General features: G+C 41.3%; 2 protein-coding genes and 1 long non-coding RNA gene across 9 annotated transcripts in view; 1 reads left to right on the top strand and 2 right to left on the bottom strand.

Annotated features, from left to right (window-relative positions):
* Positions 1–336: 336 nt before the first annotated feature.
* LOC112579116 lies at positions 337–2,400 on the bottom strand. Its single transcript, XR_003103516.3, has 3 exons — positions 1,958–2,400; positions 1,101–1,270; positions 337–747 (listed from the first exon to the last, which is right to left on the bottom strand). It is a non-coding gene; the product is annotated as an uncharacterized LOC112579116 (long non-coding RNA).
* A 517-nt stretch (positions 2,401–2,917) lies between these two features.
* Positions 2,918–8,128, top strand: RBIS (ribosomal biogenesis factor). 6 transcript variants are annotated; one of them, XM_025264982.3, is made up of 5 exons: positions 2,967–3,075; positions 3,624–3,698; positions 5,384–5,500; positions 7,617–7,733; positions 7,999–8,128. In XM_025264982.3, exons 3-5 carry the CDS (start codon positions 5,387–5,389, stop codon positions 8,068–8,070), a joined length of 303 nt encoding a protein of 100 aa, XP_025120767.1. In that variant the 5' UTR covers positions 2,967–3,075; positions 3,624–3,698; positions 5,384–5,386; the 3' UTR covers positions 8,071–8,128. The 6 variants fall into 6 exon arrangements, with proteins under 6 accessions (XP_006077471.1, XP_025120764.1, XP_025120767.1 ...); XM_025264980.3 differs by having other exon boundaries at positions 2,979–3,082; XM_006077409.4 differs by lacking the exon at positions 3,624–3,698 and having other exon boundaries at positions 2,918–3,075.
* The window catches only part of E2F5 (E2F transcription factor 5), a 28,063-nt gene continuing 18,721 nt past the window's right edge, over positions 8,112–17,453 (bottom strand). Inside the window, exons 2-8 of one of the 2 annotated variants that reach the window (XM_006077411.4) lie at positions 16,667–16,776; positions 15,651–15,812; positions 14,354–14,397; positions 12,219–12,283; positions 10,674–10,941; positions 10,114–10,158; positions 8,112–8,882 (exon numbers count right to left, since the gene is read on the bottom strand). In XM_006077411.4, coding sequence (XP_006077473.1) covers positions 8,773–8,882; positions 10,114–10,158; positions 10,674–10,941; positions 12,219–12,283; positions 14,354–14,397; positions 15,651–15,812; positions 16,667–16,776 — 804 coding nt within the window. In that variant the 3' untranslated portion in view covers positions 8,112–8,772. Of the gene's footprint in view, positions 8,883–10,113; positions 10,162–10,673; positions 10,942–12,218; positions 12,284–14,353; positions 14,398–15,650; positions 15,813–16,666; positions 16,777–17,453 lie in introns of both variants that reach the window. The other variant, XM_006077410.4, reaches the window with a different exon arrangement.

Here is a 17,453-nt window from a genome sequence, read left to right as displayed (position 1 = left end):
TAAAAAGATGCTCATGAAATCCTCATAGTCCTCAGTAATTTCTATCTTATTTAACAAAATATAGACAATTACGTAATTCTTAGTAGGATTTCAGAACAACATAGTTCTGAACAAACACCACACAAAAAGAGAGTCAGAAACTGTCAACTTTAGTCTAGATATAATCTTGGGTGGCCTGGGCCTGCAGAGCCTTGGAGCAAGGCTGGGGTTCCCAACCAGAGATGGAGGCTGGGTCACAACAGCAAAAGCACCAGATCCCAGCGACTAGACCGGCAGTTAGTGACAAGGGCCCCGGCCCTTTGGCGCTGCAGAAAAGAACTTCCACAAAGACAGGAGTGGTGAAGCAAGTAAAGTATTTATTAGGAGTAAAAGTACAGTACATATGGATAGACACATGGGCAGACTCAGAGACAGAGTCCCCGAGTTGCGCCCTGGTGGCAGTTTAAATCACTTATGTGGGGCATTTCTTCCAGATTTCCTCTGGCCGCTCATTTTGACTTGCCTGGGTTCACAGTCCATATTCTGTATATCTCAGGATCTTCCCGTGTGTGCACGCATCTTAGCCAAGATGAATTCTACCGAAAAGGCATCTGGGTAGAACAGCAAAGGAGCCTTTTCTGTGCATATGCGGCCAGGGAGGGTCTCCTGACTTTGGGACGAGAAATATGTGGTCTGTGCAGGATCCAATCTCTTCCCTTTGGCTGCTTTACCCTGGGGGGCCCATCTGCTTCCTGCCTCATATAGACACTGAACAGAACAATATCAACAGAAAAAAAATCTCAAAATCATTGCTGAGCTTTAGACAACTTGAGTGTTTACATTATCAACTAAACATGGTAATTACAAATCACAGCAGCCTTTAATTTTGCTTTAAACACTGTTGAAATTTGGAGTGCCAAATGATAATTTAATAGCTCACTGCCTCCTTTGCAGTTACCAATTTTCTGTTTTAAACATGCATTTGCTAAGTATTTCCCAATTCCTGTAAGTTTTAACCATTGTTTGCATTTTAACCTAGCATCACAAAAAATGTGAAAGGACTTCATGTACTCTTTGAATATATTTATTGTCTTTGTGATAGGGATTTCACTATTCCTCACCTTCAGATATTTCATACGTAAGCCATCCTTTGTGACTGCAATTAGTTCAGGTTCAGGATTTCCTGGTGGGCTGCCGGTCGCACAGAGTCGGACATGACTGAAGTGACTTAGCAGTAGCAGCAGTAGCAGGATTTCTAGGCATTTGGCCAGGAGATTACTCTGAATAAAATCTGCTTAATTAAATTAAAAACATATTTGTCAAACACCTATCACTTCCAAGGAATAGTACTACAAGAAGCTAAAAAGAAGTGTTCTGGGTATTTTTCAGTCTTGCTAAAGCTGATAGAGCTTTAAAGTTATTTTTAGTGTGTTGGCTACAATCTCTTCTCTGCTTCTTATACTTAAGGAAATTTTATTTCATTTATGCCACACCTTCCATGCACTGGAAATATGGAATCTTGGATGGAAACATAAAGGTGAGTAGTGAACCTGGCCCCTGAAGAGTGCATGGACTAGTTGAGAAACAAACATACATACCAGTAATATGATATTTAAGTTATAGAAAAGAAATAATAACAATATAAAGTCTGTGATCCACCTCCTACAGCTTTAGAATACCCTGAGGAAGTGCCGTTTTTCCTTCACTGCAGTGTTACTGATTCTTATCCTACAGATATTTCCAGGAATCTGACCTAGACAAAAAGATGGAAGGTCCTGTCTGCTCTACTTTATTATACAGAATATGTTATAGATGTTTTAGTCTGAAAATAAATTCTTCTGTCACTGAGGGGTTAAAGGAAGAAAAGACTCTGCATTCCTATAATAAATCATGAAACTCTTCATGATAATTGGCTCCTCACAAGAAACGCATATTTCATTGAAGGGTAGCTTTCAGTACTGGAGAGGCAAATACCCACTCCAGTGTTCCGGCCTGGAGAATCCCACGGACACGACGGGGCGGCTCTCACTTCATTCTTGCTGCGCGGCTTCTTTACTTTCCTGTGCTTCTGCCGTGCTGTCAGAAGTTCTCATCTGACTGAGGAAAGCACTTCAGCTCCGTCTCATGACAGTCCTCCCCTAGGAAGTCCCAGCGCTAGCCCTGGATCCGCTCAGACCCTAGGCGCTCTGCGCCGCCCAGCGAGCCTGGGGCGCCCCCAGCGGCGCGCGGCGCCGCGTCCCGGGAGCGCGTCCCGGCCAGCCCGCAGGACGCGGCCGAGGGGCGACCCCTGTGAGACGGCCCGCGCGGTGACCAAGACGCGCCGCCTGGCTTCTGTAAGCGAGCCCGCGCGAGGAGCTCGAGGCGCGCCGCGTCTTCGGCGTCTCCCCCGAGAAGAGCGCCTCAAGGTAGCACCGGGCCAGACGCGATACCGTGCGGGACTTCACACGGCGGGCGGGACTCTGCGCTGCGGGAGGGGATTCGCGGCGTTCTGGGGCGCGAGCTCCGCGGCGGAGACGGCCCTGTGGGCGGCCCTACGTCGAGTGGCTGGGAACCAGCGTGGGCGGAAAGGGCGGGGCTTATAGCCGTCTACTGACCGAGCTCTGGGACGGGACCGCGCTCTGTGGGCGGGGCTTACCTCTGTCCACCCACCGAGCTCTGGGATGGGACTACGCTCTGTGGGCGGGGCTTACCCGTGTCCACCCAACGAGCTCCTGGATCGGACTACGCTCTGTGGGCGGGGCTTACCCCTGTCCAGCCACCGAGCTCCTGGGCCGGACCGCGCCCTGGGGGCGGGGCTTACCTTTGTCCAGCCACCGAGCTCCTAAACGGGACCACGCTCTGTGGGCGGGGCTTACCCCTGTCTACCCACCGAGCTCTGGGGCGGGACCACGTTCTGTGGGCGGGGCTTACCTCTGTTCCCCTCCCCAAGCTCTGGGACGGGAACCACGCTCTGTGGGCGGGGCTTCGCCCGGGGGCGGAACCGCGGCCCTGAGGAGGCCCTTTGACAGGCCCTCTCATCCCGGAACTTCCGGGTCTCGCGCGTGCAGATGGCGTTACCTGGAACCTGAGAGGCTATACGAGGGTGTTGGAGGCTTGGTGAGAAGTTAGTAAGGGACACTTCCCGGGCGCTAGCGCGAAGCTTCGCGGGGCGGGGGCGGGCCTTGCGGGCCGCTGCCGTCCGGAGGTCGGCTCGGTCGCTCGCTGCCTTGGGCGGCTGTCCTCGGCCGCCGGCCCGCGGGCTCAGGCCGGAAGGCCGAGTCCTGGGCCCTCAGCCCGGGGTGGGGGACCAGTGTACAGTCTTTGTCATTCGTTTCCACGGGGTCGTCACGGGCGACCCCTGTCACCACCCTGCCCCCCGCTAGCACGAGCCTTCCCCGAGTCCCCCAGGCCCGTTGGATCTTTCCGTCTGCTCACTCCGCTTTATGCTGCCAGTCTCAGCCCCTGTCTATGTGTCTTGTGTTTGTATATGTTTCATATGATGCATATGAGTTCTGTACCGCACTTGGCACGTAGTAATTGGTTAATGAATGATCGGATTCTGGTTACTTATTGGAAGGACTTTAATTTGGGGTGACTTTCTATGTGTATTTTCTGCTTCTATAATACGTATTTTCTACTGTGTTCTTTTTTTTTTTTTGTTTAAGGAGTACTATTAGGATTCGGGAAGCTTTGCCGTTTCTGTTGTTTCCTGAAGTTTGACATTGAAGGAGAGATACAATGTGAGCAAAGGGAAGAAAGGAAGAATGTGCAGTCTTTAGAGATTAATTAGTATTCTAAGGTGGCTACAGAGATATAGCAGAAGATACCTTTGACACATTTATGCTAGAATCGGGTTTCCTGCAACATGTCAGGACAGAGAATATTGCTTTTTGTGGGTTGGAGAAGCCATTGAAGGATTTTAACATTGGGACTGTTCATTTTGTACCACTGTGCAGGATAGACTTGAATGCATATAGTTTAAGCCAGGGCTTGACAGTCTTTTCTTTAAAGGGCCAAATAGTAAGGATTTTTGGCTTTGCAAGCCACAGTTGTAGCAGGAAAGCAGCCACAGACAATACATACATAATTAAATGGACAGAGCTGCGTTCCAATGAACAGTCGTTTACAAAGGCCTGACCTGATTTGGTCTGTGGGTAAAGTTTGTCCAACCCAGAGTCTAACCAAATAGTCCTAGGGGCTAAAGCAATAACCTAGTCCTGAACTAGGCAGTACTAAATCATGGTTTTGTGTTGCATTTTTATGTATATGTGAGGCCATATCACATAATGAGAGCTCAGGATCTAGTCTTCCTGGCTTTGAATCGTGGCATCCCTTGACTACTAACAGTGTGACAATGGGTAGATTAACTTCTTTTTGCATCAGTTTTTTTATCCATAAAATGATGAAATAGTACCTCCCACAAAGTATTTTTGTAAGAAGTAACCCACAAAGTATTTTTGTAAGAAGTAAATTAGTTAAAAAGCACATAAAATGTTAGCATAGTGCTTGTACATGTAGTCAAAGCTTAATAAATCTTAACTATTAATATTTTTGAAATTGTTCCTCACATGCATTGTTAAAGACAGGTTTGAGAGATGTTTCTCAACATCAAAAGTAGAATTTATAGGCTTAGTCTGTTTAGCTGTAGAACAAAGATAACATCTAAAGTTTTTAGGCAAGAACCATTCACACAGAAGTGATATGGAAGTCATGAAAGTAAGGCTGGGATTTGGATGTGCAAGATTAAGTACTGATTTTGAGGAGCTGGGGCTTCCCTGGTAATTCAGAGGTAAATAATCTTCCTGCAGTGCAGGGGACCAGAGTTCAATTTCTGGGTTGGGAAGATCCCCTGGAGGAGGGCATGGCAACCAACTCCAGTATTCTTGCCTGGAGCATCCCATGGACAGAGGAGTCTGGAGGGCTGCAGTCCATGGGGTTGCAAAGACATGACTAGTGACTAACTTTGAGGAGGTGCACATAGGAGTGAAAATGGAGCAAGTAAAAAGGGATGAAAGAAGAAGAAAGGAGCCAGTCTTAGAGTATGCAAGGAACCCCAGTGGAATACCAGTATGTAAACTAGCAGAGGGACGGGCGGTGATGGTTAGCATTGTCAGATGCCACAGAAAGTTGAAAAAACCCATTGTTGTGTTGGTGATATTACTTAATGTATCTAACTGGCAGAAATTAATGTGGAACCTCTTACAGTCCAGGTGCCAGAGATGCAGAAAAGAATTAGATACTCTGTGCACTCAAACAGGAAAATCTGTAGGACCAAAAGACATGGAATTTAATACAAGTAGCAGTTTTAAAAATAATCAGGAGCAAGGTGGATCTTCTTAAATTTAATCGGTACCTTCCTAAATTTTAATTGATTTACAGTTCATAAGTGTGGGCAACTTAATTGAGCTCTTTCTTTTTTTCCTAGACAATGGCCAAGAACAAACTAAGAGGGCAGAAGTCCAGGAATGTATTCCACATAGCCAGCCAAAAAAGCTTTAAGGTTAAAAATAAAGCAAAACCAGTTACCACTAATCTTAAGAAGGTGAGTATCACTTAAGCACTCTGACTTTACTGTTTACAAGCAAAGCATAATTGTAAAGCTACTGAAAAGCTGAATGTTAATATCTAAAACAGGTTCTTAGCCTTTCCTACAAAAAAGCAAGATGATTTTAAGTATTTGTTTTAAAAAGAAAAATGATGAAGAAAAATAACCTCCCTTTCTTGAATCCAAATGTGCAAAAGGAAAACATTTTAACTGCAAATGTATGAGGCTCCAAGTAACAGTTAATTCTCAGAGCCTGGAAATCATAAAAAAAAAAAAAATGTTATGGAAAAGTTCTCTGTAAATTTATATATATTCAAGAAGCTCTTAACAGAGCCAAGACACGGAATGTCAGTCAGCACCCATTCTTTTTCTCCTCAGTTAATTCTTATTTCTCTGGAGATACCTAGAGCTCAAATAAAAACCTGAAAATAGGAGATAAAATATTTTGTTTCTTAAAATACAAAATGAAAAGAGTTGCTTTATCTTCTTTTCAAAATATTTGGGGAATGAGAAATTTCAAGTAGACGCCTTAAGAACATGATTCAAGGAAATGTTTTCAAGCTTAAGTACCAGATGGAGTCAGCTCTGAAGGACTTACTAATTATCATAATGGTCCATAGAAATGTAACATTTTATCTTTCAGTCTTCATGAACTAGCTGAATTAAACTTTATGGTGGAGCAGTTTCTTGTCTTTGGAAATGCTGAAAGGGAAATAAAGCTGAATGATATGACTGGAGTTTGGGGTGACAGCTCTAGATAGAATTGTCTTCGAGGTTGATGCTGAAGCCAAGACCTGAGGGACAGAGCTAGTGACGCCAAGAGCAGTGAAGTATTGGGAGCAGCAGCATGTTTTAGGCAGGAAGAATAGTGAGTGCAAAGGCCTCCAGTTGGGGAAGAGCTTGGTGTATTTGAGAAAGATTACTTTGTTTAGACAGAAGTCCCAGAAGCTTCATGGACGCTACTGGAAAAGACCTGTGGGTAGGCAGCCTGGTTGGAGAAAGTATCAAATAATTTTATCAGAAAGTAGCCTAACTTATTAGGGTAAGATTGCCAGGCAGCACATAAAAAAGGTAAATTGAAGTTGGTGGAAATGAACTTACATGAAGCCAGGCAGCCAGTTGTGACTTGCTACAGATTCCGGTTCAGGCTCAGAAAAGGCTGATGGTTGAGTGTAACCAAGTTGCCACACAAGTCTGATGAAGGGAAAGGCAGACAGTTAAGAGGGTGTAAGGAGTGACTGACGAGTGGTCATGGGATCTGTGTAGGCTAAAGGAAGAAGTGGAGGTGGAGAATGTGAACAGTAGTGAACTTAGAAAAGGTTTCAGTGAGATTTAAGAATTCCTAATAAACTAAGTGAACTAGAGGGACAGGAGGTGGTGCAGCCTAAGGTACCGCATGGCAGTGATGGCAAGGTTAAGTCGTGGAAAAGATCCCTGGAGTCGAGGACCTGAAAAGATTAAGTGGCCATCGGGTAGGTTCTTGTTGAAGCCACTAAGCAGTGATGCCAGGCATGTGGGGGGTCAGTGAGCCAACGTTTGAGATCTTTCACAAAGGAGTAAGTAATCGGTTTAGGTAGGTGACAGTAGTGAGAAGGTGTCAGATGTCCTGGCGCGTAAGGTGCGGAGGAGCTGGGAGTCTGAAGGAGAAATGGTTGGGGCACAGCAGTGAACAGAATGCCCCCCCGCCTTGTAGACTCAGGCACGGAGGGCTGCACGGGCCACTGTTCTCAGGAGACGGCCAGGTGCTGCTGTCAAGGAGGATTTGGAGAGGCGCTGTTGGGACTCTGGAAGGGTTCTATCCAGGGTCCTCGTTTCACAGATAAGAGATGGTAGCGTCATAGCCTGGAAAGATTATAGGCACATGTTTTGGCCTGCTTATACCAGGAAAAGTCAAGGTAGAAGGTATAGCTACATAATTCTTTTTTTTTTTTTTAAACAGAACCTTTTTGTCTAAAGTGTCTCAATAAGACTAAAAATTTTAGTGTGAGTTATCTGCACAAATTGGTAGGATGGATAAGAGTTTATATGGGGGTTTAATAAGATTAAAGTTGCCTATATTTTATCTGTAATGGATTTAAGATCATGAATTACTGCTCTTTTCTTTTTTTAAAAGATAAACATTGTGAATGATGAAAAAGTTAACAGAGTGAATAAAGCTTTTATAGATATACAGAAGGAACTGGCAAACTTCTCAAAAGGCCTTTCCCTTGAACCTCTGCAGAAACAACTGGTGAGTAGAAATCACTTGCTTTTGTTCTGGCTAATAAATTAAATTCCAAATTTTCAAAGCCCATATTGATTGTAATTTTTAGTACTTGGCTCTGTAGTATGTATAGCACATTCAGACTTTAAAACATTGAGTCTAAATATGGGAATTTATTGTTCTACTTCCAAAAGTACAAATGGAAGAAATTATATTGGATTATATGTCAGTAGACTGTCATTTTTGTTTGCAGTTGTTATCTAAATTTTAAAATGTAATTTCTTCTCTCTAGATACCTCAGCAGTGTCATGAAAATGTATCAGTTAATGTTGATGAAGCTACAAGATTGATGGCTCAGTTGTAATATACCAATGATGCATCAAATTCCCCAAAAAGACCAATAAATTTAATCTTTTATACAATTTTATTTAAAAAATCTTGTTAATGTACAGGCATTGGCACATTTTAAAAACAAACTACATAAACAGATCTTTCCTATAACCTAGGAAAGTGGAATGTCAGAAGTCAACAAAATGTGATAAACTTAAAGTGCTAAAACAGAAGGCACTTCACAAACTCTGTTCACTGAAACAGTTAATATATCCTAGTTTACACCCTTCACTTTATAAGTGGCAGTGAATGTCTGGATTGGAGGACACAGAGGAACACGGACAGTCTTGTGGCAGTACAAGTGGAAGACAGAACAAGAGATAAGCCCTTGGCCAACTTCCTTGTTTCTCATGACCTGAAGTCTACTTTAACTTTCTTCTCATATAAGGGGAAGAAAACAGAAGGGTTCAGAATGGGAAGAAAAGTTGAAATTTCAGAAAGTAATTACTTGAGGGTGGAGGGTTGGTGGATGTGAAATCATTTTTTCTCCTGAAACAGAATCCTTTGTTTTTATGGTTGAAGTTTTGTGAAGCAAAAATAAAGTATTAGGGAAGAACATTTCAGAATCAGTGAACTAAAAAGGTGTTACATTCATTATTTTAAATACTTAGGTTATTAAGAAGTCTAAAATGTTACACAGTTAGAGGTAGATAACAGTCCCAAGTTTCCATGGAATCTAATAATTTAGTATCTGAACATCAAACAGATCACAAACGCCTTCATTATCATCTAAATTAAAGTTGTAGTCATCTGCTGGGGTCGGAGAAAGCCGTAAGAGCGGAAACACTGCAAGCAAAAAAACAAATGCAATGTTAAAGATGGTTTCCGCATACAGGTAATGATGTCTAAGATAAAACACTATCAAAAACATCAAACCAAATTATGCTTCCCATGTTATACAGGAAATTAAAAAAATACAATAAGAAATGTAATGATCAAATTAATCATTTGTATTTTGTGTGTATCTTCAAAGATTATTTAAAAACATTTTATGCACTGATTATAGGTTTAGCTTGGAAAACAGAAGTTAGAAATTTTATTGGTTGAACTCATCACTAAAATGATTCAGAAACAGTATTTTCTCTGATCTGCTAAATAAGCTACCACTTTGAAAACAGAGAAAGGAATCAGACATAAATTAATAAATATGCTGAAATTCTCTGCTTTTACAGAAATGTTTGATAAGTCTCTTAAGTGGTTACTAGAAAGCTTGTTCGGAGAAGGTGATGGCACCCCACTCCAGTACTCTTGCCTGGAAAATCCCGTGGGCAGAGGAGCCTGGCAGACTGCCGTCTATGGGGTCGCTAAGAGTCGGATACGACTGAGCGACTTCACTTTCACTTTTCACTTCATGCATTGGAGAAGGAAATGGCAACCCACTCCAGTGTTCTTTCCTGGAGAATCCCAGGGATGGGGGAGCCTGGTAGGCTGCCGTCTATGGGGTCGCACAGAGTCGGACACGACTGAAGCAACTTAGCAGCAGCAGCAGCGGCAGCAGCAGAATGCTTGCTAATTTAACAGCTGCCGTGTTGTATGCATGTGTTAGGAATCCAAGAACTTACAGGAAGCGGAGGCCCAGAGAGTAACTGTTAAAGTAACTACAATTTTAAAATTAGCTGATTTTTAGGAATTATTTCTGGTTAGATGATGTGGCTAACACAGAAATTGGCCATGATGGGCATATTTACAAAACTATGTTTTCAGGTTGACTCAGATATATTGTTTTACTCTTCTTGGCCAGATTCTTCAGGTGTGAAAAGGGCTAGTATGCCAACAGTATAGAAGTTTATTCTGTAAACATGATTAAGTATCCCCTTATGAATTATTTTTCATAAAAATGCAGGCAGAGAAATGCTTCATGATGTCTATAACTTAACTAACTTCCATGAACCGTCACAGTACATTAAGCAGTTAAAAAATACAGGTTCTTCATGTCTTTTAAATCATAATGCCACTCATAAATTCTAGAAAAGCATTATTAATATGTAAGGTTAGTTATTTTTTTTTAACTACTTACCATCAGAAGACATTAACTCATCAATGATATCTCCACTAATAGATCCTGCTGGAAACAAATGTGATAAAGTTTTTTTACATTTCTTTTTATATATTTTAACAGCAAAAAGAACAAATATGGTTTAATTCCAAAATGGAATCCTAAGGAAAACTGTAAATACATATATATTTACACAGTCTATGAAACAAGTAGTAGTAATACAATTAAATGGAGAGGGAATGGGCAACCCACTCCGGTATTCTTGCCTGAAAAATCCCATGGACAGAGGAGCTTGGCGGCTACAGTCCATGGGGTAGCAAAGAGTCGGACACGACTTAGCGACTAAACAACAGAATATAATTAAAGACAGGATCTGTTTTTAAATTTTCCTCATAATGCATATTCCAGTGCTGGGCACACAGGAGACACAAAATTATGACTTGTCGATTAGGTTTACTATTTTGCCTCCTATACTAGATAAGAGAATAACATCACAACTGAGAGATTCAGAAATGCTAACTTGTCCAATGCAGTCTTCATATTTTCTCCTCTGCTTTTGAAAACAATGGCTCTGAACTCACCTGAAGACAAGTCTGTGGCGGGCGTGTGCTGGAGAGGCTGGCTTCGTTCAGAGACAGGTGGCTCAGGCAGGCTCTGGACGGCCGAGCTGGGCTTGTGTGGAGGCACTGGGGTGGGGGGCTGAGAGGGAGGCTGCGCGAGGTCGTCTGGGGGGGGCACCGGGAAAACCACGGGCTTAGATGAGCTGGACTCTTTATTTATAAGCAGCACGTGGATAGGTCCTGAATGACTCTTTAGATTGATCTGGTATTTCTTTTGTCCATTCTGACCCTTTGAAGTTATTGGGCATAAACAAATGAACAAAGGTTAACACCTCTAACTAACGTGAAACATTAAAAATGAGACAGGCAGGCAACTACGTATCCTTCTACTTCTCTGTGTATGTGTTCTATTCTTGAGAGTTTCATGTTGAAATTCCAACTAAAAATCTTTACTTAAAAAAATAACTAATGGAACATCCATACATGATGGAACTCTCTGTAACCTTGTTATGTTTGTTCCAAGTCTACTATAAATGTGTTACCATATTTTCATTTAAAAAAAGAAAGGCAAAGCTATAGGGACTAACTAAATACAACAAAAGTAAGTCATTAAGTCAAAATAGTGTAGCGACTTGGAGTAGAATGGGATATTGAGGACTACAAAGCTCTTGACTCTAGAAAGTAAGCTTTTCTCAAATACTGGTCATCAAAAACTCCCAGCTATAGAACGCTGGAAGGCATCTATTTTTGCTATAATGATACACTCTGTGCTCAGCAGTGCTCAGAGCGTTCCCCTCAGCTATGGAATGCTATCTCCTTTGGCGGCGGCAGCCATGCTTACGGTGGTCATCTCAACACGTGGTCTTAAACAGCAAGTTTCACAAGGCAAAATTTTTTTCCATTCAGCAAAGCACAAAGACAACTGATTTTTCCTACAGAGATATAAATGTAAATCCCCTCCATTTCAAAAAGGTAATTTGTATCCTGAGGCTTCAGGAACTATAAATGCCTAAATAGGAACTTCTAGGATGGCTGGGAGAAGCAAAGGAGGTAATAGGAGGTAACAGTAATTTTTTTCCACCTTTTTAAATTGTTAGTTTTCAAATCTGTTTTAGGAAATTTGAAAATGAAAATCATGAAATTTATATTAGCATAGAGTCAACAGATATCTTTGACTCAATAAGCCAGAAAATGTTTTTTTAAAAGACCTAATTTAAAGCAGTATATTATTGTTGATATTTAAAGTGAACTTTTTCCTCAGGATTGTTATATTGGCTGTAGATTGGTCAAACCAATTTTTTAAGGTTATTGACTGTATCATCACTCATTCCTTGATGTCTTCTAGCTCAAATAAGATTTTTCAAAAACTAATATGTTAAATGATCAGTCACATCCATAATTTTGCAAAAGTACTGAAGACATCTAACTTCAGATATGAATACTTACAGACAACTTAAAAGCAGTAACTTGAAAGTGTTTACAGTTAGCTCATGTTCAGCTCCAGAAAATGTTTGTCCCTCGTGAAACAGCAGATCCATTTTAACAAAAGCTATCCTACATACGTACCATTTCTGGAATAGGTACCTCCAGTTGTGTACCAGAAGGTGCTTGAATGGCCAAAAGTGTATCACCTAATAAAAAAAAATTAAGAAATAAAGATTTTTACATTTTAGGAACACTATTGATCTTGCAATACAGCGGCCAAGAGAGTGGGCTGTGGAGTCAGAATGCTGGGACTTGGTGACCTTGGGCTCTGGTTCTTATTCTGTAAAATGGAGGTGACATAACTTACCACACAGGGTTTTTGAGGATTAAATGAGGTAATATATCTGTCAGTTTTATATACAGAGATACAGATATATATAACGTCATTTAATCCTCAAGGGCTTTCCTGGTGGCTTAGATGGTCAAGAATCTGCCTGCAATGCAGGAGACCTGGTTTCACTCCTGGGTCAAGAAGACCCCTTAAAGAAGGGAATGGCAACCCACTCCAGTATTCTTGCCTGGAGAATTACATGCACAGAGGAGCCTGGTGGGCTACAGTCCATAGGGCCACAGAGAGTCAGACGCGAGTGAGCGACTAAACACACGTGTTAGTAGATCTTACAACAGGGTAAATGTATTCACTCTATTCTCATTAACAAATTCTGCTCAAGTTAATTTTGCTTTCATTCAGGCTCATGTCATGTCTGAGACTCTCAGAACTTCCTTTTAGCCTTAGTTAAATAACACTGTTTAGTTAAGTATTTATACTGCTTAAATAGGTAAGATACAGTGAAATCTTAAGCTTACACGCACTTTTGAAGCCAGCATCTACAGCAGTATCTGCTGGGCTGAACATGAAGAATATTTCCCCAAACTTTCTTTGAAAGCTTGGGAAATACGGTGACAAAATAGAGCAGTAAGGCCACATATAAAACCAGCGTAGTCTTAGAGTCAGATTCTACTTGGCAAAGCGTTTGGAAGATTTTGTTTTTTGGTATGTGCATGATACAAGACTGTCCTTTTAATAGCCCATGCATATTTTACTTGTGTTATATATATTATGGGAATTCAGCCCCCACCCCCATTTTAGTTATTCATAGTGGCCAAGATCCTGCCTGCTGACGCAAGAGTTGCAGGTTCGATGCCTGGGTCAGGAAGATCCTCTGGAATAGTAAGTGGCAACCCACTCCAGTATTCTTGCCTGAAAATTTCCATGGACAGAGGAGCCTGGCAGGCTACAGTCCACAGGCTGCAAAGAGCTGGACACGACTGAGCAACTGAGCATATCATCTTAAGGGGAAAACATGGAAGCCAGGGATGGAATAAGGTGAGGAATAATTTTCCAGATTACAAATGGATAAACCTTACTGTGTCCTCATGCTTTCTTTGAGCATTTTTTGTGCATTTTTTACCAGCACATCTGCTGCTGCTAAGTCGCTTCAGTCGTGTCCGACTCTGTGTGAGCCCATGACCCTGGTGATGGCAGCCCACCAGGCTCCCCCGTCCCTGGGACTCTCCAGGCAAGAACCCTGGAGCGGGTTGCCATTTCCTTCTCCAATGCATGAAAGTAAAAAGTGAAAGTGAAGTCGCTCAGTCGCGTCCGACTCTTCAAGACCCCATGGACTGCAGCGCACCAGGCTCCTCCATCCATGGGATTTTCCAGGCAAGAGTACTGGAGTGGGTTGCCATTGCCTTCTCCAATGCATGAAAGTGAAAAGTGAAAGTGAAGACACTCAATTGTGTCCGACTCTGTGCGACCCCATAAACGGCAGCCCACCAGGCTCCCCCATCCCTGGGATTCTCCAGGCAAGAACACTGGAGTGGGGTGCCATTGCCTTCTCCGGCACATCTGCTACATATATTTTTATAAACAGTACCAATGAGAACCATGTTCTAGTTCAAGTTTAGTCATTGACTCTGTGATTCTCTGACTCTGAGACTGTTATTTAATCCTTCTCTGTCTTAGCTGCCTCTCCCACACAGAGTTTATACCTACCAAGGCAGGAAATGAAGTGAAACCTGGGAAAAGCAGTTGTCATGAGAACAGAAATGAAAGCAGCCTATCAACACATAGCACTATAGAGGGAGACCAAAAAATGTCCACAAATACAGAAAATAATGACTTGAGGTGACTGCATGGGGAATTTTAAATCACATTACACTAAATAAGTTGATCAAAGGAAGAACATAAGAAAAAATTTACTAACAGTACTTACCATTAAAACAATTACAGATGTCTTCATGAGTTACATAGGAAAATGTACTGTCAGAGAGTTAAGGAACAACATTTATATCAAGGCCTGGATATATAAATTAAGATAATAAATCTGAAGGCCAAAGTGACCAAATGCATGAAGGGACTGTCACATACGGTCAGATCAGAAAGAACACAAGTCTTTTGTCTGAAAAGGCAATCAAAGATCAGTAAGAGAAGTATCCATCCTTTGCTCTAAGAAGAAGCCACTCTGTATTTCTGTGTCATCTGAGGACTCTAGGGAGAGGGAAGGAAACCCATTCCATGGAGACAGGAGCTTCTGGGGGAAGGACACTGATGGGGGAAGGATGCTGTCGGTGGGAGTGAAGAGTCAACTACAGAAGTCGCTGCATCGAGACTCTTCTTGGGTCATGGTTTGGGAAACTAGGCGTGCCCACGATCTTGGCAAGCAGTGCAGCAAAGTGCGTGATCAACTAGTTCAATGCTTTGTGGAATCTCGGGGCTCCACAAGGCACAGCTGAAGACCCCCATTATTATCAAACTGTTAAGGAGTTCTGATTCTAGAAAGGAAATAACAAATGACATCATGGACTTGTTCACAAAAGACAAGACACAGTGAAAAATTATATACACACTCAAAAGTTCATGAGAGGTGGTACAAGATAAATGTAGTTAAAATGTTCCATATGAGTATGGGTAAGTCACAAATCAACAGTCACATATCTGAAAGAACACAGTGGTCATAAGGAACACATGGAGTGTATCACTAATGCTTTTCCCCAAATATGGTAGATATACCAACCAGCCTTGGAACCCTACCCTCTACTAAAGTACTATCTTTGGGTTAATATTAGGCAGAATGTATCCTGGACTGATTGCAGGCCTGTGATATTTCATTTTCAAACCAAAATTAATTTTTTAAAAAACTGAAACACTGAATGATTTAGGTTCAGAACAATGGTTTAACAACGACTTCCACATTCGCAGACTCCCTGTAAGCACACGTTAGCTAGCGTAGTGTATCCTGTCAATGGGTAGACCACATATAGGGGAATCTGCAACAGACGCATCTGTTTGCTAATAGATGTACTATATGACTTGAAAAAGTAACTATTTTAAAATATTCATATAAATTATTAGAAGAATGTTATAAAATTAAAATGTTATAATCACTTGCAAAACTGAAGTCTCTAAAAACACTAGAATAAAGTAACTGATGTTCAGACTGAAAGAATATATAAATACGTATTATATCTATGTATTTAAAGATTTAAAAGGATTTCTATTCAAAAGGATATCTATTATTAATGGAGTCGTCCATCACATTTTTGATGCTTTGCTGTAGCCACAACTTCTGCTGATCAAGTTCTCTTTCCTTCAGTTCTAGATCTTCAATTTCAGCTCTGAGATATCTTAATCTATCTATGACTTCTTTAGTATTACAGCCAGCACCTACACCTCTTAAAAACATATGAAAATTAATATCCCCAGTATTAGACCCAGGTTAACATCACTTAATTTTTATAGTAAAAACTGTAAAACTCACCAAATATATTTAAAACAAAAATCTTTACACTCTTCTAAAATCATTAACCATTAAAATCTTGAGAAAACTTAAACACCATACCATTGTCTAAACAAACACCCAAATTACAAAATTCTCAGTCTGTCCTAGCGTGCTCTTTGTCTCTAGAAGGTCAACTGGTGACTGAGGCACCAAAGAATGCCGGAGTTGAATGGTCACACTGGTAGTCTCATTACGTGGACTCGGATGCGGGTAAAACAGATTACCATCTTTTAGTCTTTTGTTGGGATTTTTGGCTAAAATAAACTGAAAAGCAAAGGATAAGGGGGGCAAATTTGTGGAAAAGAACATGTTTGTCACAGTCAAACATACAACAGTTAACAAATGACAACATGCATTTCAACTAATCATTATTTACAAAGTACATATTCTTGTATGTATGAGACTTAGTTCCTGTTTTCAAGGAGTTTATATTAGGTGAGTACATAGAACACCCAGGCAAAGAAGGATTAATGATACAGAGCAGGATGCAGTGTGTACCAAGTGAGCAGCTGGAGGGAGAAGACTTGAACTGTGAGAGTGTAAATTAAACAGCGGAGTGAGCCAGGGGCCATCCTGTGTCACATAGGAGGGACACAGAAGCCCAGAGGTGTGGCGGGGACATGCGAGGGGTTGTGTGACCAGTGTAGATGGCTGGGACAGAGGACTCAGGAGACATACATAGCAGAAAGGTCAGCGTTCACAGAGCATTGAGAAGAAAAAGGTAGACTAGAGCGATTTGTAACTTACTTCCATTGTATACTGTTTTTTGACTTTTTTTCAATTAAGTCAATTCCTTCCAAGACATTGGTGATATCATAAATTCTTCTTTTCTGCCTCACAGCCAAAGTATCTGCAGCCTGTTTAAAAAGGCGGGGAGGTGAACAAAGAAATAAATTACAATTCATATTTTAAGGCCAAAAAGGCTTTGGTTATTAAGGTCACAGCATGAGAGCCCAGTCTTAAATTTGACCCGGTCAGTTGCTTGGGAACAATAGCAGGGTATGTGCAAAGCAACCATCAAACACTGAAAATACCAAAGAAATGATTTCATTTAAAAGCCAGCAGATGTTGGAATGGAGGAAAAAAAATGAAAAGGTCATGACACAAAGCCCACAAAAATAAAAGAACACAATGAGAATACTTCATATCACGTTATGGGCTAATCCTTTAGAGGCGCTGCTAATTGTCTGCCCTTGTCACTTCTTATCTTATTTCTCTGTTCAAGAACAGTCTTGTTTAAAGACAGCCTTAGTTACTTTTTTTTTTAAATTATATCTCAAGAGATTTTTAAACAATGAAGTCAAGATACTTAGTAGAAAATTCTAAATTATACACACATTGTATAATACCTTGAAATGCACAATCTGCATTTTCTAAATTCAATGAAAACAGAGGAATGAATCATGCCATCCCAAAACAAAGCATAAAACTGACAAGAAATAAAAACCTATTGCACAAGGTTGTGGTACTAGCAAATACAAAAGCTTGGTAGTTTCACTTACATTAGGTAAGACCAACAAAAATACTTCATGCT

Source organism: Bubalus bubalis, chromosome 15 (genome assembly GCF_019923935.1).
Source record: "Bubalus bubalis isolate 160015118507 breed Murrah chromosome 15, NDDB_SH_1, whole genome shotgun sequence".
NCBI classification, from domain to species: domain Eukaryota; kingdom Metazoa; phylum Chordata; class Mammalia; order Artiodactyla; family Bovidae; genus Bubalus; species Bubalus bubalis.
Note: the sequence above shows the minus strand (reverse complement) of the source record. Positions and strands in the feature narration are given on the sequence as shown.

What these genes read in the sequence shown, in the direction of transcription:
- RBIS (XM_006077409.4), top strand. Translation starts at nt 5,387, where the DNA reads ATGGCCAAGAACAAACTAAGAGGGCAGAAGTCCAGGAATGTATTCCAC. An exon ending in TTACCACTAATCTTAAGAAG is followed by an intron (nt 5,501 to 7,616) that starts GTGAGTATCACT and finishes TTTTTTTAAAAG; the next exon opens with ATAAACATTGTGAATGATGA. An exon ending in AACCTCTGCAGAAACAACTG is followed by an intron (nt 7,734 to 7,998) that starts GTGAGTAGAAAT and finishes TCTTCTCTCTAG; the next exon opens with ATACCTCAGCAGTGTCATGA.